Here is a 23,599-nt window from a genome sequence, read left to right as displayed (position 1 = left end):
TAGCTCCAGATGGAGCTGCGTGAAATCTGATAAATTGCCTCAAGTGACGTCATTTGATTCAAGTGTCAGTTGGGGCTACAGAGGTTGGCTCTGGACATATATTATGTCTGCAGTTGACTTGTATTGTGTATAATGTAAATGCAAGGTTTTGACAAGGAAGGAAAATCTGTGGATCAAAAAAAGGCGACATCTCTGGTTCTCCTGCTTCGATCAAAGGATGATGCTCCTCTGTGGCTCTTTTTAAGTGTGAACTTGTGAATGATACAGGAGTGCAATGCTAAATAGATGGGGGTATTTTTTTTTTTTAACAGATATGTAAATTTTACAGTGACCATGGATCTTTGGCTACTGTTCAAAACACATCCAGCAATTTCAATAATGCATTGATGCTGTTGGGGAAGGAGGAATTTAGATTTTTTTAGCTGAGGAAAAAAACAACTTAAGGTATTCATCTGACAGCTGTTGCTGTGCCATTGCATAATTGACCACTACAACACATTCTGATACGCGTCTCTTCTGCAGAGAGATACAAATGGAGGCACACACAAAAAAAACAGAAAAAAAACCTTTAAACACTCCTCTAGCTGTAACTTCATCTGACAAGTGCACAAAGCACAGCACTTGACTAAACTCCTAAACTGCAAAGCACATTTCATCTCCTTTTATATTTCCAACAAAAATGGAATCAGGCAAGGTTCACATTAATAAAACAGAAGGCCGCAGCAGCACAACAAGCAACAAAGTAAAGAGATGCTGAGACTAAGTTTGGAGATTAGCAGGCTGCATACACCCGAGCATCTATAATTCATGTGATTGTTTGCGGCTGCGCTGACTGCTCATCTGATTGCTACACTGCTGAGGCCTTGTGCCGATATTTGCATGGAGAGAAAAACATTAGAAAATACCCTTACCCACTTCTGACTGCAGTTCCTTAGCAACAACAGCGTAGGGCATTTAAAGCAGCATGCTTCATGTGCGTGTTTGTGTGTGTGCATGTGTGTCCAGTGGCGTGTCGCACTTACTTATTTTGCATCATGTTCATTATGACCCAGTCTGAGGGGTACACGTTTTTCCCAATGAGATCTTTAAACATGATAAATGTTTCCATGAGGAAATCCTGTAAGAGAGAGAAAGTTTTCAAAATGAAAACTGTTATTCTTCCCACATCTGAGATAAGAGCAGTCTGAAACGAACCATTTGGAGTTAGTGGCTTTCAGGCAGAAACAGCTTTTAGATTACTTTTTAAGGTCAAGGTGAATCAAATATTTCCCTTTTGCAGGTGGCACTCGAGACCTATAACCCGGCGTGTTCTTCACGCTCACACACTGTATTGCAGTGAGATTACAGCTATCGTACTTCTCACTTCTCAGCTGTTCATGTGATAGTTAGATAACAAACTGCACATATAATTATCGGCTATTAAAGTATAACATGACAACTTGATAACTAGGTTCAGTTATACTAATAGATGCTTAGCTCTAAATTCTCTAAAGCAACACAACTTCAAATTCTCCTTTCTTAACATAACAAAGAAGTTGACAACTTTGTAGCCCTGACAGCACATTAAGTTTAAGGCACAGTTTGGATTTTTTTGAAGTCTGTTTGTGTGAGGTATTTATTCTTAGTCAGTCTATTATGTGTAGTATGCAGACGGCGATCAGTTTGCCCCGATTACGTAGAAGCAGCAGGAGTACCTGAAGCTAAGCTGTGTACTGCTGTGGACACGGTCAGCAACAAAATGTATTTTAGCCACCTAAAAAAAATCTGCTGAAGTGTACACTGACTTTAGAACATTTTCACTTCTTTACCTTGCTGTCAGACAGCCTTTTCCAACAGTAAATCACCGTTCTATAAGCCAAATATCACTATCACCAAAATCGGTAATTTTACCTTACAGACGACTGGAGTTGCTGGTCTACCGCTGCCTTGATTGGTCAGTTTGTTTGTGTTACTGTGTGACTTTGGTGTCTTAAGGGGTTAGTTTAGATTCACCAGTCACGCAATAACAAACAAATTAACAGATTTAAGCAGCGGAAGAACAGCGACAACAACAACTGTATTCTGCAAAGTAAAATGCCTGGTTCTGCCAAAGGAGTCTGGTTGAGGGAGAGAAAGTAATATCTGGCTTATACATCAGCTGTTTCCCATTGGAACATGAGTCTAATGTTAAGGCAAGGTGGTGAAAATCTGCTGTAGGTAATAAACTGACTGTGGCTCAGTACCTCACACAACCCCACATCAGAAACTCTGAAATATCCCTTTAACTTCACATGCTTTCAGAGCTACAAAGTTGTCATTTTTTTCTTATGTGAAATTTCTGCCTTTTTAAAAAATGTCTTTATTCTACTGTCACACTCAACAGCCTCCACTTAATATCAGAAGCCCGCTAAATACCTCAAACATAAATATGCATGTAAATCTATTTCTGGCTGGAGATGTTTCACTCCTGGATGAATCCCCGTGCTTTGTGGTGGCGTGTTTAGAGAACAACTGCAAAAACAACAAAGTCCTTTGGGCTGCAGCCAGTTTTGAAATGTGGATATGGCCCACGCCAGCTTGAGGAACAATAAATCTGTTGAAAGATCCAGCTTCATCACAGTGATTGTTTATCCTGCTACGGGAGCCAGACAGACAGCCTCAAACAAGCTCCCATGTACAATCATGAAGGTCAGTGAGTTCTATTCATAAACAAATGCTGCTTAGGAGCATGCACAAGCTCAATCAAGTACAATTAAGTAGTAGTCTTACTAATCCTATAAATTCTTACAGGAGCATCCATTTATTTAATGCCAAGTAAAAGCAGTATGTGGAGCAAGAATCTCTGTCTGCTCAGATTATAAAGCTTCACCTGTAAGATAAATCAGATTCTTGACCTTCCTCTGAAGCTCAAAAGTCATTTGCTGGGGTAAAACCAAACAGCGGGATTCTTTTCCCCACTTGTCAGGGTAGAGAAACATAATGCTAATCTGGCAGCAGATAGTAGAGAAATACTGCTTTGAGGGAGGAATTATTCAGAGCTGAAATCCATAACATCAATGAGATTCATCCCTCCTCCACAACTTGTTGGCTACAAGTGATCTGCTTCCCTTAGGAGTTACTATCATCAAGAGCATGCTGTACCGTGTAGCAACCCGAGAGCAAGGACTAACGGAAATTCAATTTCATACTTTATTGTGAAGGAAAAACATTTTCCTAACATATCTAATCAACCTTTTGATTTCCAGAGCAAGATGACAGTGAACTATGGACCTGCATTTAAAGTCATTACATGACAATGCCCGAAGTATTACATCTAGTAGACGCAGTGATAAGGTGTACTCACCACCACATCGCTCCTTATCTTGCCAAAGGTGCTGATCAGATGAGCATAATGATAGTCGTCCATCTGCCTCAGCGTGGCAGTCATGCTGGCCACGAAGCTCCCCTGGAGAAGAGAAAGGAGTGCATTCAATACACAATCAAGTTCGAATTGAAGGCTGAGGATGGAATGACTCTGTGCTGCTGTTTGATTTTGATGGATACTGACTAGCTGAGCTGATTGGATCTGAGTACTGAAGCAGGCCTGGCCTCCCAGGTTTGGAAAGGTAGGCGCCCTCACTCTGTGGCTGATCTCATTAACCTGCTGCCCTCCACTCCCTGGCTCTTTGTCTCCGCTGATTATAACGCCTGTGAGGTCCCTAAAGCGCTGTCTTTTACTTTGCTATCCTGGCTCTGGTTAGCACGCTGTACATGTGCTGCTGAGAGCAGATAAGGGAAAGCAAATGGGTGGAGAGAGAGGATGCCGTCATGCCACTGATGCGTCTGGACAAAAAAACGAGGCATACTGGATACATGAACTGGGAATGTATGCATCTATGGATTTCACAGTTTAGTTGACTAGTCCAGTGGTTTTCAAACTGGGGTCCGGGGACTAAAAGGGGTCCTTGAGTGGACTGTGGGGTGCCTCCAGCAAAAGGAACAACATAATATTTTAACTTGGTCACATTTTTTGGAAGTGGAATAACAAAGAAAGAAACAGTTTTGGTTGATTGTAATTTTTAATGATCCTCGTTTGATCATTGATTTACTTTGAAGACTTTATTATCTTCAAACCTAACACACACATACACACACACAAACACACACACACACGCACTTGGAACTCCGTGCCAAATTTCAGCTTCTCAGGGTGAAAGGCCACTAACTGGTGGGGCATATTTGTGGACTGACCAACCCACACACTGACCTATACAGCTACTGGTTACAGCTAAAAAATACTCAGAAGAGAAGGAAGACAAAACCTTAAACTGGGGGTCTAAGATCTAATGTGTCTCTATTGTGGGGCGACTTGACTTAAAAAGTTTGGGAACTCCTGGACCAGTTGACTATCAAAACCCATAATAGATACTGTGCATCATTGTAGACTAAGGCATTTAGAGGACAGATCACGAATGAGACAGCAGTTATGTTGTTATTGCAGTTAAACAGCATTTCAATTTTCACACAAGTCTGCTGGGGTTTTAGTCCAATCAGATTGCAGGTAATTAGTAAAAGAGTCAATCAAAGACCCCTTTTTCACCTAACCGCAGGTTGGTCCCGCCTACATTTTCTAACCTTTCACTGGTTGTGACCTTTTTGATGAGAAGTGATCATTGTTACTGGGTGAAAAAATACGATTTATCTCCTGTGACTAGGTGACACCTTTTTTGGGAAGGTTGTCGATGACTACTATAATGCACTAGTCGAGTGAGGTTGTGTGAGAAATTCACAGGAATACATGAATTAAGCAACAGATTTATAGAGCGAGTCATGATAATCAGCTATCAAGAGACTCATAAAGGAACAAAAGAAAAGTAGAAAGACACAGATGGCAAAAAGATGATGTTGTAAGTGCATTCATTAGGACAAACAAAAGATGTAAATAAATCTTAACCATAAGTTACAGAATTTGCATTAATACATTTGAGGAATAAGAGCGCACAGTATTATCAGAGGAATACTTCTCCACGATAGTTTTACCTCAAGTAGCTAATCAAAGAAAATGCACCAATGATAAGAGAAAGCAATTAAAACTGCTTTGTTAACGAACGCATGAAAGCACATCCAGATTACTAAATCTAAGGCTGGATGAGCACTAAAATACTCAAGAATTATAGGTGACTGTCTATCTCCAACTCAAAGAAACTGACCTTTTTCACAACTCACAATATAAATCTTCACCTCAAGCTAACAAAAGCAATGACTTATGAGATTGAGGCCAAAAGGAAGGTCTTTCAACTTGATGCCTCTTTTAAAGACATATTTTTTAAGGATTTATTTTAATCTTTGATTGAAAGCATCTGTCTACACAAAGACACACAAAGCAGCTTTAGCACACATTTTGAAATCGAGCAAAGCGGACACGTCCTGTGAGCTGCAGTGAGATTTGGCTACAGAAAGCACCGACTCATTTTCCACATGCGAGTATCATCCCATAACTAATCACCTGAACAAACCCCAGGTTGGGCCGTTAATCTGGCGGACAGGGACTACCTCGGTGATGTGAGGACTCTGTTACCGCAGTCCTCATGCGGACGGATATAACTCAGCTGCTTCATGGTAGTTAATCCTCACAAGGCATTCTGTTTCGCTGGAGAACCTCTCCTTGAGCTGTAATTAAGGCCTGACCCACCAAAGCACAGCAGAGCTGAAACGATGCTCAGCGCTCACACGCTCTTACCTCAATCGACCTCTCCTTACAAGTTTTTTTTCTGTTCTTGGAGTTATTGTTTGCTTAATTTTCAGAATAACACACTGGAAAATCTTTAGACAAAAGGTTATTATAATAATGTATGGAGAGGACGCTTGCCACATCAACACTAACAAGACAATCATGCAAAAGACAACAAAACAATCACAAATGCAAACATCTATTATTCACGTTTCTTTCCCTTTTTTGTTGTTGCGATGACTGCTTCACTTGCCTCTCAGTAATGCTTCACAGAAACCAGCGTGACTCATGTTATATTAATATGGTAATGTTTTTCGAAAGTACAGAGGGCAAGACTCTTTCATCTGTGAGGGCATGTAAGCCTCAGTTAGCTTCAGTTATTCAGCATTAAAGATGGAGAACAAATTTAGACAGAGCCTGATGAGAAAGTAGCAAAGAGACAAATAATGTATCAAGTGGAAAAAGACGAGGATGAAGTTACTTAAAGTTCCCATGAAATCAAAATGTTTAAGTGGTTTTATCACATATATATTGTGCTTTACATCACCTATACACCAGTATCTGGCTCAGGAATGCCATGAAAGTACTGTAGAGTTTTAGTAGTTTTGTAGTACTTTTTCTGGAAAATAATCAAAAACTGTTGATGACTCATCCTGCATTCAGGGGGCGTTACTAAATTTGCATCCAGTGAAACTTTTTTGCTTATGACAGAAGGAGAATGCATTCGTCCACCGGAGCAGACCGCAGTGTTTCTGCCTTTTGATACAAAAGCAAATGAAATATATAAGCAGAAAGCAATCGTCTAGCCATTTCGGGGCAACGTCAATCGCCTGTTAAAGGTGGGTTGGTGGCATTGCTGTGTTCCCACGAAACGGAACTCCTAAAGGAAGCTGCCAGACTGGAACTGTACACAGCCTCAAAGACTGATAGTGGACAGTTTGACAGGGATAACAGTACCAAGGTTTTTTTCTCGCTGGGTTCAGTCAGCCGGTCCAACTAGCTAACACCAGCTACAGTTAACAGCAGTAAGCGGTTAGCCTACTTTAGCAACAAGTAAAGCTAGCTGTCTGTCCATGTACTACAAACTTTGCAAATCACCTTAGTACTGTACTCGGTCATCAAAATGACCTTATAACATTTAATGACTTCTTTATAAATGGTAAACGCTTCCACTTAAGTTGTAATTAAGTGAATTATTCACGACACTATAAAAGCATTCAACAGTGTAATGACATCTTTATGACAAGTCCAAAATGTATCAATGTAGTTGAGATCAAGGAAAATATTTCTGACAAAATTATGATCATGTCAGTGTCACAACCAATTACATTTATTAACATGTTAATGTTAACTTAGACAAATAGTTCCTTTCAGTTTGATAGTTACGCCTGCTATGGCATCTTTATGACTGGTCAAGCTGTCTTGGTTACTGTCAAGTTGTCATAACAGAGACATTGTTATCTTGATTAATGTCAAGCTGTCATAATAAATACATCTAAAACAATTGGATTAAAATGACATTTTTGACCAAATGACAGTCAACAGTCAGACATTTATGAAGACTCATTCATGTTCATGACAGTGTGGTGTCATGCCATGGTTATGACAGTATCATCTCAGTCTTATATACACCCCCCAAATAAAGTGCTACTAAGACATATTTCTTCATTCAAACTCTTAATTTCCCACATTTGCGAGTGTAACCGGCGTCGGGGGCGGGCACAGGCTGCTGCCACCCCCCTCACATTGGGCAGTCACTTTTTTTTTTTTTTTAAATAAAAGCGGCGAGGGCTTCAAAGCAGGCAGCAGTCTTAAGAAGTAACTGGCAGCTGATGCAGCTACTCACCACAAAGACTAGAGAGGCTCGATCAGCTGGAGGGTATCCCATGTTCATTCTTTCTTCCTATCTCTTCAGCTGTGAATGAATCCCCCAGATAAAGAGCCTTCAGAGCAAACTTTACATGCTGTAAGCCTCAGTGTGGGACTTGCCGTAAGGCTCCAGCGCTGCATACAGTAGCGTAAGCCCCTTAAGCTTACTCCCAACTTTCAATCAAGACTGCTAACAGCACAGGAATACATATGCCACTGTTACTATTGATTTTATAGCTGTAATGTGTTGCTCATGAATGAATCTTAAGCTCCCAAACAAATGTAATTGCTGCTAGAGGCAGTAGGATCAGCTGGCAAATCCTGATGGCAAATTAAATACAGGGGAGGGATCTAACTACCATATTCCTGGGCTTGATGTGGCTTCAGAGGGGAAGACACAGACAGAGAATCTCTCCCCGAAAAGGGGATTCAGACCTTTCACCGCGCAGCAATTAAGATCTAAATGTGGAACAGGAACACATGCCATGCCAGCTGTTAAGGGGTAATGTGAGAAATAGAGATGTGGGGCATGACGGCAAACGGAAAGGTTCAGGTACGCCCCTCTGAGGTCTCTGAATTGATGGGTGCAAAGTAGCGGGGTGTGATAGCCTTCGCTGTCATACAGCTGACTCCACAGACCTGTCAGAGTGACCAGCGGCATCCGGAGTGAACCAGAAGAACTCAAAGGCCGGCCTGTCCCCGTCATGGCTCCTCTTTCCAATTTTATCGCCAGGATAAACCCAGTATCGTTACCATGACGATGGGTTTATCCATTTTATTCTTTTTTTTTTTTTCCGAGAGAGAAAGGACGCAGGTAAATCAAATAAAGCAGGTCAAGAAAAGAAGCATTCGGACAAGAAAAAAAAAAAGAGAGAAGTCTCTCCCTCGCTAGTCACAAGCAGACCTATCAATTCTGATTCTGGCGTGGGAGACAGAGGTATGTGACACACTGAGAAGCTGCCGAGGAGGGACGACCACAAAAATACTCCCTGAAAATACTTCAGCTGCCAGCCTAACAATACCAACAGAAAATAAAACAAAACAAAGAAAGGCACAAGAAACAGAAACGAAAAGGTTAAGAAATCCTGCTTTTATGCACAAAGTTACTTTAAGTTTTATTGTGTGATGCTTCCTGCATGTCATGGCTTGTTTGGATTCTGACTATGAAAGTTAATTGTTGGATGGTGAAAAATGGCAGCCATTTTGCTTTTATTAATCATTTGTGGGCCAAAAAAATGTAAATGACTAAACTGAGGGCAGCAGAAAAGAAAGTATTACTTAAATCAAATCAGCTGTACTTTAAAACCAAAGCCAGTTGATGCCTGTTGTACTGTCTGAATTGTGTATAATCCAATGTCCCTTCTGCTTAAGATGCCATAAATTGCGCTTATAAAACACTGCACACGTCAGTGATGATACAAACTTATGATGATTAACGTCTGAAGTGTTTGAAACTGCAATTTTCTAACCACTACCATACTGAGTGTTTGTCATGAAGGGAACAGTGAGAGTAAATTAAACTCTAATCAGCCAGACGTGATCAACTGTGTCTTGACTTTGCCAGAAATCTGGTTAAAGTTAGAAGCAGTAGGATTTGTCGGCTGCTGTTCGTGAACACACCAGAAAGATAAGTGATCGTTGATGATGTCAAATACAGAGGTTCTGAGTTGTTAAAGCGTCCTGAGCACAGCAAAATAAACTGTCTTTACGAATGTCTGATTATGCTGAAAGGCCGATAAACTTAATTAAAAACTAATGAATAAATTAGAAAAATAAAACAAGGGAGCGATTTGTGAGAAAACTTCAAATACAAAGGTCATAAGCAAACCAAGGAGCCATCAGTTTTAGATCGATCACTGAGCTCCTGCTGGAGATGATGAAGCACCTGATGAACAAGACAAAGATGCTCAAGATGCTTGTGGAAGTCAATCATTTAATGGCCACCAATTGAGCTGTCATCAATAACAATTTCTCAAGCTAAACAATAAACGGAAACTTGACTATTGATCTCTATCACGGCGTCCAAAAGCTGCAGATTTTTCCGAACCCCCCTGCCTCCATATCCGTCTTATGCTTGAGGGCAAATGAGGCAGAATCTTAGCGGAAATGAAAAAGCGGTGATTAGAGGCCAGGGCCTGATCCATCATACGCCGCTCCCTAGCTCGCATCTCTCTGATAATTCATCTCACTTTAGCGCCTGACAGCAGAGAAGCAAAAATTGATGTTTGTTCTAGAAGTGACGGGTTGCCTTATAAACAGAGCATTGTTTTAAGCCTTTAATTAAGCCAGTGGGGAAATGGCACGCGGGTCTCTGGAGAGATGTAGACTGAGCCTCCTCCCGTCTCTGGAGGAGAGAAAACTGACACAGGAGAGGAGAGGAAGATGAGGATGGGGGGGGGGGATGACCAACTGGGACCAAAATGATTCCTTTCGCTCTCTCTATTAGCTGCAGGCCTGATGAAATATGAATTTGCTGGCTCATTATGACGGAAATTACACAAGCGCAGAGAAAACCTCACATGACTACTATACCATTTAATCTGAGAGGGATGACGACACCCTTCTTGAGCAAACACACGTGATCCACACCAAGTTTGAGTGGAAACATCTTACGAGAAAGAGAGAAACGTTGAGTATAAGAGGATGTGCTTCACTGGCGGAGACAAGCAACAGCACAAAATAATATATGCTCTTCAGTTTGCCTCCTCACTCCAAAAAAGACGACTTAAAGATGTCAGCTGAGGTGACTTTCTGAGCCGAAATGGCATCAATAGTCCCTCATAGAGGAAACACCTTTTATCCAAGGATGAGTCTCTTCTGCTGTTGTCTTTGTTGTACACAAACCTGCACTTTCACAAAACTTTTCTGACTGCAGCTCACTCATAACGGCTTATTTAATATATAACATGATACAGACAATTTAAATAAATGTATGTAAAATTAAATGTAATAAAACTGAAGGAGAAATATTGACTTTCTTCAGTTGCTCTAAAATTCCTATGTAGTTTATTGTGTCTTTTGGGTAAATCCGTCCCTCCGCCTCTCTTTCCTCCACTTCCACACACACATGAACAGTGCAGGGAAAGAACAGAGAGGCTGGGAAGGCAGCAGCACTTGAACATTTTTCACACTGTTCTGTCAAAGGGAGGCAGAGCTGACACATGCGAGGCACTTGGCCACTGCTGCGGGATTCAACAGCGAGCCCACTTGGCTCCAACATCGGGCCAACAAGGTGGCAGTCAGGCGGGTCAGCCAATGGAAACAAGTAGAGGACCTGTTCAAGGCCAGAGGAAACCATTCACACTTCATTTTCTTCTTCAGCAGAATTTGGCGTAATGCATTGTGACGTCCGGATAAACACTTCAGAATACATAAGGATAAATAATAACCACAGAAAACCTGGGCAGCCAGCCATGAAAGTGACCCGTTATGCCATTCATTCAGACAGCATCCAACTTAGACAAGCTCGAGGAAGCACTTTCACACTCTAATACATCAAAGCATAATGCTTCCTTGAACAGACACCTTAATTCATACAGGAAACTCCACCGAGCCGCGGCCACTTTCTCTGAAAAGAAACCTTTGTGTGTCCAATGCCAACCGTGCATCATTCGCCGCAAAGGAAATAGATGTTACTGACCATTGCCTGGTCAGCGTGGCAGATTGTGAAAACGGACTGGAGCACGAGGGGGGTTGTGTAGGTCAATAATGCGTTGACATGTCTTGGAGCCATAACACGCTGCCCAAACAGCTCAGACTATTTGTTGCTAAAGGTCAGAACCAGCTTTAAATATTGTGGTTGGAGGCGGCTCACACTTTGAATTAGCTCTTGGCGGGTACAGGACCTGAGGCCGAGCCAGAAAATCAAACCGTTTCTGACATTTCTGGAAGTTGATGGTACAAAATGTAGTCCACAACAAACTGCAGGTTCCCTTTAGTTTTATTTCTATCACAGGATCTAATTCACACATATTATCGCTCTCATATAACTTGCATGCTTTGGCTGACTGTGTTTTAACCTTCTTCATACAGGAGTTGCTTTTTCTGGACAGACGTAGAGCCAGCTTTGGACACGCGCTTGATGAAAAGACCAAAAGACTGCAGCAGATGGGGACAGACTCTCGCTGACGTATCTGCTAGGCACATTTTCAGCTTTGCTTCTCACTCTGAGACTTGCTGGGGCAGTGCTGCTGCACAGCAGACACGTCATATCAGCCTGTCAGCTGAAATACACACACACACACACACACACACACACACACACACACACACACACACACACACACACACACACACACACACACACACACACACTCAAAAACTTCCCTTTTCTCTTTCCCGATTGCAGAGAGATCTAAGCTACAATAAATTGACAGCTCTCTTCACCATCTAGTAATTTGGTTCCATACAGATATGACACTCAACTCTAATGTACTCAGTGTGGATGGATGCACTCAGGATCTCAGAGGACTGGTTAGAGTGGTGACAGTGAGGCTACTAAAATATAAGTTGCACATGGGAAGCTGCAGAATAGGAATCAGTACTTTAAGAACAGATGCATTAGATAATTATATATTGTTTTAATTCTGGAGAAGGGGTTTGACACCACAAAACAAGTAGGATGAGAAAATCAGGGAAATGTAGAAAATTCAATGAAAAGACAATTTTCTCAGGTTAATTTCCACTGGGAGGTGCTGGCACATACAACACCAATTATCACTATGATGCACGAGTATGTCAGGAGTGTGAGCTGAGAAGAAGCAGCGTGAGAGGCGACAACAAAGAACATCACTGCACCACGGAAACTCTGCACTCAGGCCACAAAACACACAGCACGCGTCCATTAGAAGAGATGTCTAAAACATGAAATACAAATCAGATACCTTCTTATTATAATCTAGTCTAACGAGAGACGAGGACAAGAGGGGAGACGGCCACTGTCTATTCCATCCCCGCCTCCAAAGTCACAAAAGTTTACTTAATAAGGAAGAAATTGCTGAGGACTTGCGAGAAGAAGTGCAGCGAGACGCCATTATTTGTGCCTGTATCACCAACAAAATTATCTGCATCTGCATTCAGACAGAAGACAAACAAACCAGTGATTCAGACCTGAACGAAATGTTGCAAATATTTTATTTTCTAACCTAATATTTATGCAACTGTTTTGCCTATAAGGCATCAAAATGGTCAAATATCGGTATAAATTCTGAAATATATTTCCTCACACTGTACTTTTCATTTCTTTTTATTTTCATTATTATGAACAGTCTTAAGTTTACCACTACCTCCCCTTTAGACACAGGATACTGAAATCAGAAACTTTTAAATCAAAAGATTCTGTTTTGTATTGGAAATTAATTCTCTACAATAAATATAAACTGTGTAAAAATTAAATTCATTAAATAAATAATCCTGGTGCATTAAATCAGTAACTGATTAAGGTAGATGGGACTTTTGTTTTTCTTTTTAACTATGCTGAGGTAATCATGGCGCCAACATTTTCTAACAATGAGCAACTTCGGATGGAAGAAATATCTGTTTCCATTGCATTATTTGTGCTTCACCAAACAACGCATTCAGATCAGGTTGTATCCCTTGTTGCGAGGACGTGGGCTGGTTTGAGCTCGCACTGGTCAAGGTCCCGTGCTTGCGGGACCGCAGCTGTGCACATGGAGCAGAAACACTTCCTTCGTGTTTTTCCACTTTGCAAATATTGTTTTGCGCGCTCCTAATTTTTATGTGCGTATGTGTTGAGACTAATTAAATGCCATAAAGGAACTCCGCTTCTTGCTCTTTATCTTTTTTTCAGTGTTTCTTCCGCCTCTCTTCAAAACAACAACAACAAAAAAAACCCCTCCAGCACTCGAAAACGAATTGGAACGGTAAAAGCTTTGAAGTTTCAAAGCATTCGCATCAGCCCTAATGTTTCATGCCTTCACTTATCTGTCCCACCTCAGCCAAGGGCAAACGTCTTGTTACTTTTTTTTTATACAAAATTTCATATATAATATATTAGTAAGATTTGCTTTGCCTGTATTTGATAGAGACAGTAGACTCACTTCTGCGGAACCGAAACAGAAATGTTTCAATCAAAACAGGCCCAGCAGCAAAAATTGAAGACGGGGTCTGGATCTTCCTTTGACCACAGCACTGTGTATAGCATACATGCAGGGGACAAGGACATCAAATACGAGTCCCCTGAGGGCTTTGCTTTGAGGTAGTGAAATCAATAGGAGAGGAGAGTCACTCCGGCGACTCGTCCACTGCCACTGGTTTATCCATCTGAGAAACAGTTTGCTTACACAAGCAGAACGCTGAGCAGATTCCAATAAAAGAAAACGGCAAAGCCTATTCCAGCCCCACCTACAGTAGACACCACCTCCCGGAGGGGCTCTAGCCATTAAATAAATGCCATTAACCCCGGGTTCAGATCTAAAACACTTGCCAAGCACGGAGATGGTCCAAGGTTAAATCTTTACATGCATTATTCAGCTTTCTCCAGTGTCAAACCTGCAGCTTGTCATTGCCTCGCAGAGCAATAACAAGGCTGTGAAGCAGATATGTTACTGTCACTCCAAAACAAGAAGCCGGTCTCATAAAAAACTGTGCTGTGCGAGTGTGAGCGCGGCGTTCAGCACCTTGAAGGCGCAGTCAGTCAGTCAGGAGGAAGCAGGGGTATTTCATGTCACGTTGTCGAGAAGCGAGATGAGGCGAGGGGATGAACAAAGAATAACAAAACTTTCTGTTATTCACAAGTGTCATGAAAGGGCTCGACTGAGAGAGCTGCGAGAGAGTGATAAACAAGGGAAGGAGGTCTAATGGATTTAAGTGTGAAGTGAACCTGAGACTCGGCGGTAATTCAGTCACGTCCGCCCTTTCAGTCGAGAAAAATATTTTTTTTGTGACTCTCTTCCACAGCTGGAGCAGCTGTCCTGCTGGCTGCCACTGAGTTGTGTACAGTCACAGAGCTGTCAAGTATTCCTTCAACCATGTATATTTTCTGATGTTGGTATCTGGTCAAAAACAAACACTGACGCCATGACGTATTTAGAGAGAACGAGGGAAACAATCTGAGGTTTAAAGTTTTTAGTTTTCTTTTCTTCTACTACTTTATTAGGTACAAAAAATTTAATATATAAAACATTTTTTTCCAATTTAAACTATGTAGTTTGGCATGCTGGGGAAAAACACCCATTGTTTTTTTCATTTAACAATACATATTCTGTGTAGATACTTCTATACACCCTCCTAACTAAGACACAGGATAGAAATGGAACACATGAAGTATTTCTATCAGTCAGCTGAACTCAATATTATACAATATGTGGAATACATTTTGCCCAGTTTTTGTCAACTACTAAATGAATCACAAACTATTTTGATAGTTGATCAGCTGTTTGGACACAATTTTTGCCCATATATATATGCCCAATGCCCATAATCTCTGATTTCAGCTTGTCAGATGTGAATATTTGCTGGTTCTAGACTTTAAAATCCTATTACGAGTTTATAAAACAATAAATTAATATATCTGGGTCGTCTGGGAAGCGTTACTCAGCGTGCCCAGGATCAAAACCTGAGAAGGTGAAGCAGCTTTTAGTTTTTACGCTGCCCACCTGTGGAACAAGCTTCCTGAATATCTGCGGTCTGCTATCAGCTCAGTTAAATCAGGCCTTTAAACACTGTTCATTGCAACTGTCCAGTAAAGTAGATACATAACTTATTGTTAAAGTACTCTGTAACTCTTGTTTTTCTATTTGTTTGCTTTTGTTTTTTGTTTTTAATTGTCTTTTAGATGCAATTTTAATGTTTTTTTAATGTCTTATTTTTAATTAATGCTACTGTAAAGCACTTTGAGTTGCCTTGAGTCTGAATGCTGCTGTATAAATAAACTTGCTTTGCCTGAGATGAATATATTTGAAACAAAATTGATTTTTCCTTTCATTTTCAGTCTTTCACATTTTCTGGACCAAACAACTAATCGATAAATAAAGGAAATGCTCAACAGATTAATCTATAATGAAAACAACATCAGTTGCAGGCCTGTATTGCAGCGGCTGCTCCAATACACAACGCTGTGGTGAAAACAGCTTTGCCACGTTTGAACCAGACGGTGGTACAACTTCCTGTACTGCCATCCACCGTGACCGACAGCGCTGCAGAGGATGCACACTTTTATATGGTGAAGAAAAGCAATAAAACTTGAGTTTTGTGTGACACTGAACTGAAAAAAGGAAGAAATAGCTGATTCTTCGTACTGAACTGCCAAATCTGATTCAGCTGACACAATTCAGATACGCAGTTGGACTTACAGTCATATCAAACCGACATGCTTCGTGGAAAATATTTAATTTCACATTCAGGGTTCAATCATTTTAGTTCAATACAACAGATATTCTGCATTACAATTTGTTTAATACCAGCTGAAAATTGCTAAATTACAAATTAATAAGAAGAATAACCTCATAGCAGCCAACAGGATTTACTGATGAGGAGACAAGATTTTAATGGCAAAAGAATTATCCAATAACACAGAATGATCCAACAGAGAAAATTTTAATATCAATTTAGTGTGAACAGGGAAATAAAGCTAATGAAAATGGTTATAATAATAAAAAAGTGTCATAAACAAGATGTAATAATGAGAAGTGTCATATTAAGAAGAGGGAGATGGCTCAGAATGAGGAGAGATATTGTTATAATAAGTTTTATTTAAATTACAAAGATGGATGTATCATAGTTCCATCTAAGTTGCTATCTGATGCAAGAAAGTTAATTAAAGCTGATTTACATATAAAATTGTGAGCTTTTATACATTCATTTTTCTCTCAGACACTTTTACAGGGGCTTAAATTTGAAGAACGGATTTCATTTTCAGCCAAAATGCCAGTTTTTGTTTATCTGCTGCTTCACTGGTCATAGGGTATATGAGAAAAAAAAAATCACATACACTAACACACACACATATACACTTAAAACACACACACAGTTGCAGCAGCTGCTGTCTGTAGAGCTGCAGCTCATTACCATGGTACCTGAGGCTTAGAGCAGAACTAGGGGTTTCCCTGTGCGAGAGTGAGGGCGAGCTATGGCTCAGAAAACATCCAACCAGGCTTTTATAGCTCCACTTTGACATGATCAAGAGTGCTGTTTCCCTCCTTATTTTGTTCATTGAACACTACGCTGGCAAAGCACAAGTCCAATTAAGTCTGAGAGGGAAATGGAACATTCCCAGATAAAAAACGGGAGTCCTCTCCTGCACAAACAGTGTTAACAACTAACTAGCCAAAGACAGATGGATAAAAACAAGGAAACAAGCAGATGGAATCTTCTTCCCACACGAAGGAAAGACAAGAGCTGTGATGACAAAAGGTGAATGGAGTTGGCATGAAACTCTACAGGCTGATATTACAGGATGAGCATCACTCTATGGAGACACCGGGAGACAAAGAGGACACAGGTGTGCGTGCGAACGGCATCCGTCGCCGACTATTTCTCGAGACGAATGCTTGCGTTGCCGGGGCTGCAGAGTCGTGAGGAAAAGTGCAGTCTGAATGGATCCATTCAAAGTTGAATTCTTCTGCCTCTGACAAAGAATGAGGCAAGTTTTCGTGTGCATATGGTCTCCGTGCATGTGAGGTCACTGACAGAGCCGCTTCCACTGATGATGAGATGAAGGGGTGATGCATGAACCTGCCAGATGTAGCCAAAACCAGAGCTGTACTTTCTCCACTGCAACCTTCCCTCCTCCCTCTCCTCTCCTCTCTCTCTCTTTCCCATGCTCCCTCCCCCTCTTGCTTAATCTCTCTCTCTCTCTCTCTGTCTGTCTACACACACACACACACTTAGACGCACACACACGCAGAAAAGAGAGGAGAAAGCCAGAGAGGAGAACTGCGGCGGCACGATGGGGATATTCTGCCTGCGTGGGCTCTGTCGCTGAGGCGTCCAGAGTTCAGCCACTGTATGTGTGTGTGTGTTGTGTGCGAGTGTGTTGTGTGTGCGTGTGTGAGTGAGTGCCGACCTGACGGTGCCGTGCGGAGGAAAGGAAAAGGGGAAACAGAGGAGAGCGGGAGAAGAGGGGGAGTGTTGACTCTGACTGGGGCTTAGAGGAACCTCACGCCACTGGATCAGAGGACGCCGATGTGCAACAACTACTCCAACTACTGCTGCTGCCGCTGCTCCGCCTGCCTGTCTGCCTGCGTGCTGCTGCCTGTTAACTTCTGCCATGGCATAGCCTCCTCTTCCAGCTCGCCTCTAATCCATCAAGGAAACGGGCATGCATGGGCACAACCGGGGATCTAGGCTATCGCATCCTTTACGTCAGTAATTCACAGTCTGAGGTGAGTCGCTCCTTTCTGCTCTCGTCCTCTCCTCTATTTCACCTCTCAGTCTGGAGGAGGAAAGTCAGTTCTAATAACCTCTGGAGGGGGAAATCCAGGGGATCTGCTCACTCTGTGGGACTGAGCCCGGGATAAGCCACAGGGAATGTTTTCACTGTAGATTTTCCCTTTTTAGTCGGCTGATCAAATATCAAATACGTGTGGCAGATGAAAGGAGGTAAATCTCAGATTGATTTAATGCTCAGTCGCCTCTGCTCGAGTGAAGTGGTTAAAGGGAGATTTCAGCCAGTGGTTGTGGAATGTGCTGGAGTTTAAGACACGATTCAGTCAGTTTAGAAAACTTTAATCATGACAAATGTTTATATATCAGGTGAATATCAGCAAGGAAAAAAAAAAAAAACTCCCTGCCACTGTTGGCTGACATTTATCAGATCTGGCAGGTCAGTTTTTCTGTTTTCCGAGAGGATTTTGATCCAGATGTAACCTGACTGTCTTCGCATACATAGCTGAAACAGTGCTTGCGTACAAAGGGGGCTTGCATGATGCTGCATTTCCTCTCAGTTTTGCAGCTGAGTGAGCGTTACATAAAACACACCGATATCTAGACCAAAAGAAAAAAATTGCAGGGATTGTTGCATGAAGCTGTTGTCCCGTGTATTGAAGCTTGCAGCACTGAGGAATAGGCAATGAGAGCTTAGCTGCATCTGACACCTAAACTACAGACTAATCTAGATTAATGGAGTGGGTGAAGTCACCATCTCCTTACAGATTACTGGAGCATGGGTGTCTGTGTGTGTGTGTGTGTGTGTGTGTCCCTCACATCTCCACTGTCCTTCAGTCGCCACACAAAACGCATGTCACTCCCACTCTTCCCCCACAAACCCTCCTGCCATCGCTCTCTGTCTCCCCTTCAACCCTATCTCACATCAACGCTCTGATACAATCTCCCCTCTGCTCTATTTCACTTTCTGCAGACACTAAGAAGAAGAGGAGGACTGAGGGAAGCAGATGAAGATAGATACACAGAGAAAAAAAAAAAGAGACACAGAGCAAATAATAGAGAGAGTATGGCAGGAGAGGATATTGAATTTTTTCACAATTGAGTGGTATTATGTGGTGACACTCAAGAGTGACATGAAAAGTACATACCTGCCGCCACAGTCTAATTCATGTAATGTAAATACAATTATGTAAAATTACAGGGTTGGGATGAAGTAGGATGTATCTCGAAATAAAAAGAAAAGGCACGTTGCCCTTCATCCGTCACTGCCTGTCTTCCTTTAACCTTCGTGCTGCCTCTGTGAGAACCGGGCAGGAGTGATGGGTGTGATGGCCCGCTGCTTCAAAGCTAATCTTTATTTTTAGGATGTCACTGATACCAGTCTGCACCTAGCCTAGAGAAAGAAGACCATTCTGGAGTGTGTGTGCACAAATGCAGAGGTACATGAAGGTGGAACAAAGCCTTTTTTTTTTTTTTCAAACAGAGATGTCATGAACACAACAGAGAGAGCTGGCAGGGAGATATGTGATAGAGTTGGACTGCATAAATAGCATTTTTGGGAAGTTTTTTTTTTTTTTTGAGTGTGGGGGGGGGTGCAGGGTTTCCAAACGAGTGGCGAAGTGGGCATTCGCCTCCCGTGGCCCTGCTTTCTGGGAGGGGTACTCATTCATCCAGAAAACAAATTGCTCTCCTATAAAAGAATGACTGCTTTTGGAACAAGCCAGATGTTACCTTTCATGTGCTAATAGGATTATTCATTAAGAGACTGATTTTTTTTTTTGCTTCCCTGGGAGTGCCACGGCAACGCCGCGCAGTTGAGGTGAATCGTGCGCGTCTGCTGTTGAAGAGGAGAAGGTGTGTGCGTGTGTGACTTTGTACGTCTACTGCATACGGAAGAAGAGGCTTCGCACCTGATCCCACCTGGGTGTTGTTGTCAGTGTGCGCTGGTGTATGTGTGTGTAAAGCATGTGTTCCCCACTGCTTTGCAGTAGGGGCCCAGTCAGCTGGGGCTCAGACAGGCCCAGAGGCAGAAGAACAGAAGATAGAGGAGTTTTCTGTGGTAAAAGGAAGAAGTAGAGCATATGTACCTACATTATGTCTCTATTGCTTTACTGCTTTTAGCACTGCAACTAATAGTTCTCTTAATTAAAAATGCATGTTTATTGTTTCTTCGATTAGGAGTTTTGTCAATAAAACAGTAAAAAATGACCAATAAAATTTCCCAGAGCCCAAGGCCAATTGCTTTAAAGTGCTTGAGTTGTTCTGGGGGCAGTGGTCTATGTTTTTGGGGCTTCCGGTGTGGCTGGCACACATCCGGTTAATGGACATCCAGGCCAAGACTTCTTCTGTGCTCAGGTTATTGTCAGTCTGATTAGCACCTTGAGGCACGAGAATGGAAGGATATCCTAACACAATAATGCAAATAAATTTACATAAAGTTAATAAAAAGCTAAATCGTCATCCGTGATTGTAATTCAGCCCATGCACTCCTCCCTCATTTGCTCTCCGCACAGGCAGTTTACCTGCATGCAACCAAAGCCTGCTCAAATGTGATTTGTCAGTACTGCACTACTCAGACAACAAACGGACTACAAACAGAAACCAGAATGCTTCCGATACTAAAATCTTATTCCTTGCCTGTGGATTTGGCATTTATATGCACATATCTGTTTATAGATATAGATTTTTAATTACATAAGAGAAAAAAGCTGAAAATTCTTAGATTTGAGACGGCTGAATGAGCAACTGTTTTATTTCTACTTGTTAAATGACACTTTATTGATTATCAAAAGTTTTGACGAATAAGTTTATATGGATCAACTCAAAGGACATTGTGACTATTTCTCTTTTTACTTCTTAAATTTCTGATCTTAGCAGGTGCACAGTGGTACTGCAGGCTTTATGTGAATTTGAACCATTTTGAACAAGTGTCTTCTGCAGTTCCCTTGTAAACAAACCAAACATTCAAACATTCCATGTTTCTCAGCAAAATTTATTGTATGTGGCAAGTGTATTTCCTTACTCCTAACATTTGCAAAGCAAATTTTTAAGTATTTTAAATGCTGCATCGTTTACATCTCTGTTTACTAGCATGCAGTCTTCTTCTTACCTGCCTTTGCTGATGCATTGCAGCATATTTTGGCATGTCACCGCCACCTGTTGATCATTGGACTCATGTGACAACATTGGCAGGACTGTTTATAACGACACCCATGTGTGCATGCGTGTACTTGTACATGTGCACAAACAAAATGGGGATCCACCCCGGAAAACGCTTCTTACTAGTACTGGATGTCTAAAAATCTAAAGGGTGAGTGCTCTCTGTTGTAATGAGAAAAATTTGAATGAAGCAAAGGTGAGCTGAAACATTTGAAGGATCTTCATTTTTTGGGGGCGAAGGTGAAGAGATCAGCTGAATAGTTACTGGATGACTTGTACAAACAGGCTCTTTAAAGGATACTGAAACTGTCACTGACATCAGATCAGTGTTTCCTACACAGAGACTTTATTTAGATGGGCCACACAGGTATTAATAGCTGCCAAAGTACTTGATGACCCATTCTGTACTTTTTTAATTTCTATTTTTTCCACAATGTTTAACGAGGGGATGATCTCCCCTCACTCTACACCTCTTGCACCTGTTGGTTCTGCTGTCGCAAGAAGGGTCTAGTGACAATCTGCATGCTCTGCAGAGAAACATTTAGATGATGATTTCGATCACGTCGTCTTTGACAACTAGCCTCCTCTACACGCAGCTCCCCTGCTACCAAGAAAACCGAATAGCAGGTGAAAAAAAATCCAAAATGCAAGTTGTGCTTTTTGGGTGGCTTTATAAAACATGCTGCTGATGAAGAACGTCAACAGATCAGAAACACACAGTACAGAGAGAGAGAACAAAAAGAGGTGGGGCAAGTCGCTGGGGGCTCGTCTAGGACAGCCGCGAACAGAAATAAAGGGGAAATGCAAGGTCAGCAGATTAAAGTAGTTCGTGGGAAAATACTAAAACAAGGTGGAGAATTTCACAGAAGTAAAATGGTGGAATAAGAAACAGGGTCTCAACAGTTACTGTTAGTGTGTTACAGTGAGAAACACTGCGTGAAACACTGCAAAGACTTCTGGGACAGACTGTAAGCTAAAAGCCTGACATGTATTTTTGATTTTATGTACAAGACTAAGTGGACCTTGACATGTCCATGTCCCCTGGAGAGTCCTGCACACCGAGGAAGGTCTTTACAAAACAGTTGAAAATTACAGTTTTTTTCTGTTGATTGTACCGTCGCTTCATACAGCCTCTCCCTCTGACGCCACATGGGGCTTTCGTGAGATTCAGTTGAGCTGACAAAATGATACATCTTAACGTCAAGATGGGATGGCTTTCCCCGTCTGTCTCCCCCCGGGTCCCCGCCTATTCTTGCTCATGGATCCTTCTCCATGGCTTCATCTTCCCTCTTCATCACTATCTCCGTCTGTTTCGCTCACATTCAATTCTGCTCCATCCAAGCACAGTGAAAACATCCCTTCTCCCTGCACCTTGTTTATTCTAGTCTTTTCGTCTCCTTTTCTATCATGGTGGGTGGTTGTGTGTATGTCTCTTTTTTTTTCTTTGCTAGGGATGACTAGGAGGAATCTGAGAGCAGCAGGGGAGTTCTCTAGTTACCCATCAGCTTTGAAACATCAGCTTGTCTAGAAGGCAAACACAGAGGGAGAGACAGAAAGACAGAGAGAAAAGGCAACAAAGGAGGAAAGAATGAAAGGAAGAGAACAAAAAAAAAATTAGCAACATAAAGAAGAGGTGTAATGGTATGAAGATAGACGAAGAGTAGAGGAAAGAAGGGAGTGATCTGATGCATTCTGATTAGAGCAGGCAGCCTCTGCAGCATGCGTCCTTTCCTCAGGTCTGATCTCCATCGAGCCCGCGTGTTCACTGACGTATGGATTACAGGTTTCCTGTGAATTCATCAAGCTCCCAAGAAGGCGCAGCACACAAAGTCAACTAACTACAGAGAGTACGAAAATAAGAAAGAAAACAAGCGCGAATTCAGTGGGGACAAAGTGAGTAAAAAATAATAAGGCAACCGTGTCCGTAGGCTACAGTCCAAGGATACGAAATCCTCCATGAAAACAGCAGCAGGCTGATGTACAGTACACTGAGCTGTTTCATGATACTAATTTCTAGCATCATGCACAATAAGGGAGGAAAAAATTACTAATGACATGAACAGAACTGTAAGGGCTTGGGAGGCTCAATGAGGAGCCATTAGTCTGAATAAAGTCCTGTACTGCAGTCCTCCTCTCACACAACCGGAGGCAATGTAAATGTAATATACATATAAAACATTAATGGTAAAATATACGTAATACACAAATGGCCTTTCAGTAAATGCTGTACATATGGTTAAAACATAATGTATAGGGATATTTTGAGTGCTGTGGATTAAGAGCAAATCTGGATTGATCCCACCACAGTATCAGTATCATGTTTATGCAAATACCCATATGATAGCACATTTAAAAGGGACGGTTCACTCCAAAATGTTCTTCATCATAGGAAGAAAGTAGTTCCAGTTGATTCGATGGCAGAAAGAAAGTAGTTCCTACACGACACCGCTCACCAAGTTTTTGGAAACAGACATTGCTGTTGAGTTTTTCAAAAGTTTTTTTTTTTTTTTTTTTTTTTTGTTCTTGAGCACCACAACC

The 23,599-nt window shown here is 41.6% G+C and overlaps 2 protein-coding genes across 4 annotated transcripts in view; one reads left to right on the top strand and one right to left on the bottom strand.

Annotated features, from left to right (window-relative positions):
• Nucleotides 1–23,599, bottom strand: part of dock1 (dedicator of cytokinesis 1) — a 260,399-nt gene that overhangs the window by 90,826 nt on the left and 145,974 nt on the right. For all 3 annotated transcript variants that reach the window (XM_084740732.1, XM_084740731.1, XM_084740733.1), the window contains exons 28-29: nt 3,323–3,424; nt 1,023–1,117 (exon numbers count right to left, since the gene is read on the bottom strand). In XM_084740732.1, coding sequence (XP_084596858.1) covers nt 1,023–1,117; nt 3,323–3,424 — 197 coding nt within the window. The remainder of the gene's footprint in view (nt 1–1,022; nt 1,118–3,322; nt 3,425–23,599) is intronic.
• The window catches only part of insyn2a (inhibitory synaptic factor 2A), a 41,300-nt gene continuing 35,115 nt past the window's right edge, over nt 17,415–23,599 (top strand). Inside the window, exon 1 of the mRNA XM_084740734.1 lies at nt 17,415–17,901. The gene's annotated coding sequence lies outside the window, so the exon portion shown is untranslated. The remainder of the gene's footprint in view (nt 17,902–23,599) is intronic.

This window comes from Lutjanus erythropterus, chromosome 17 (assembly GCF_056507025.1).
Source record: "Lutjanus erythropterus isolate fLutEry1 chromosome 17, fLutEry1.hap2, whole genome shotgun sequence".
Taxonomy (NCBI): Eukaryota; Metazoa; Chordata; class Actinopteri; order Lutjaniformes; family Lutjanidae; genus Lutjanus; species Lutjanus erythropterus.
The sequence above is the reverse complement of the archived record's forward strand: the minus strand, read 5'-3'. Positions and strand labels throughout refer to the sequence as shown.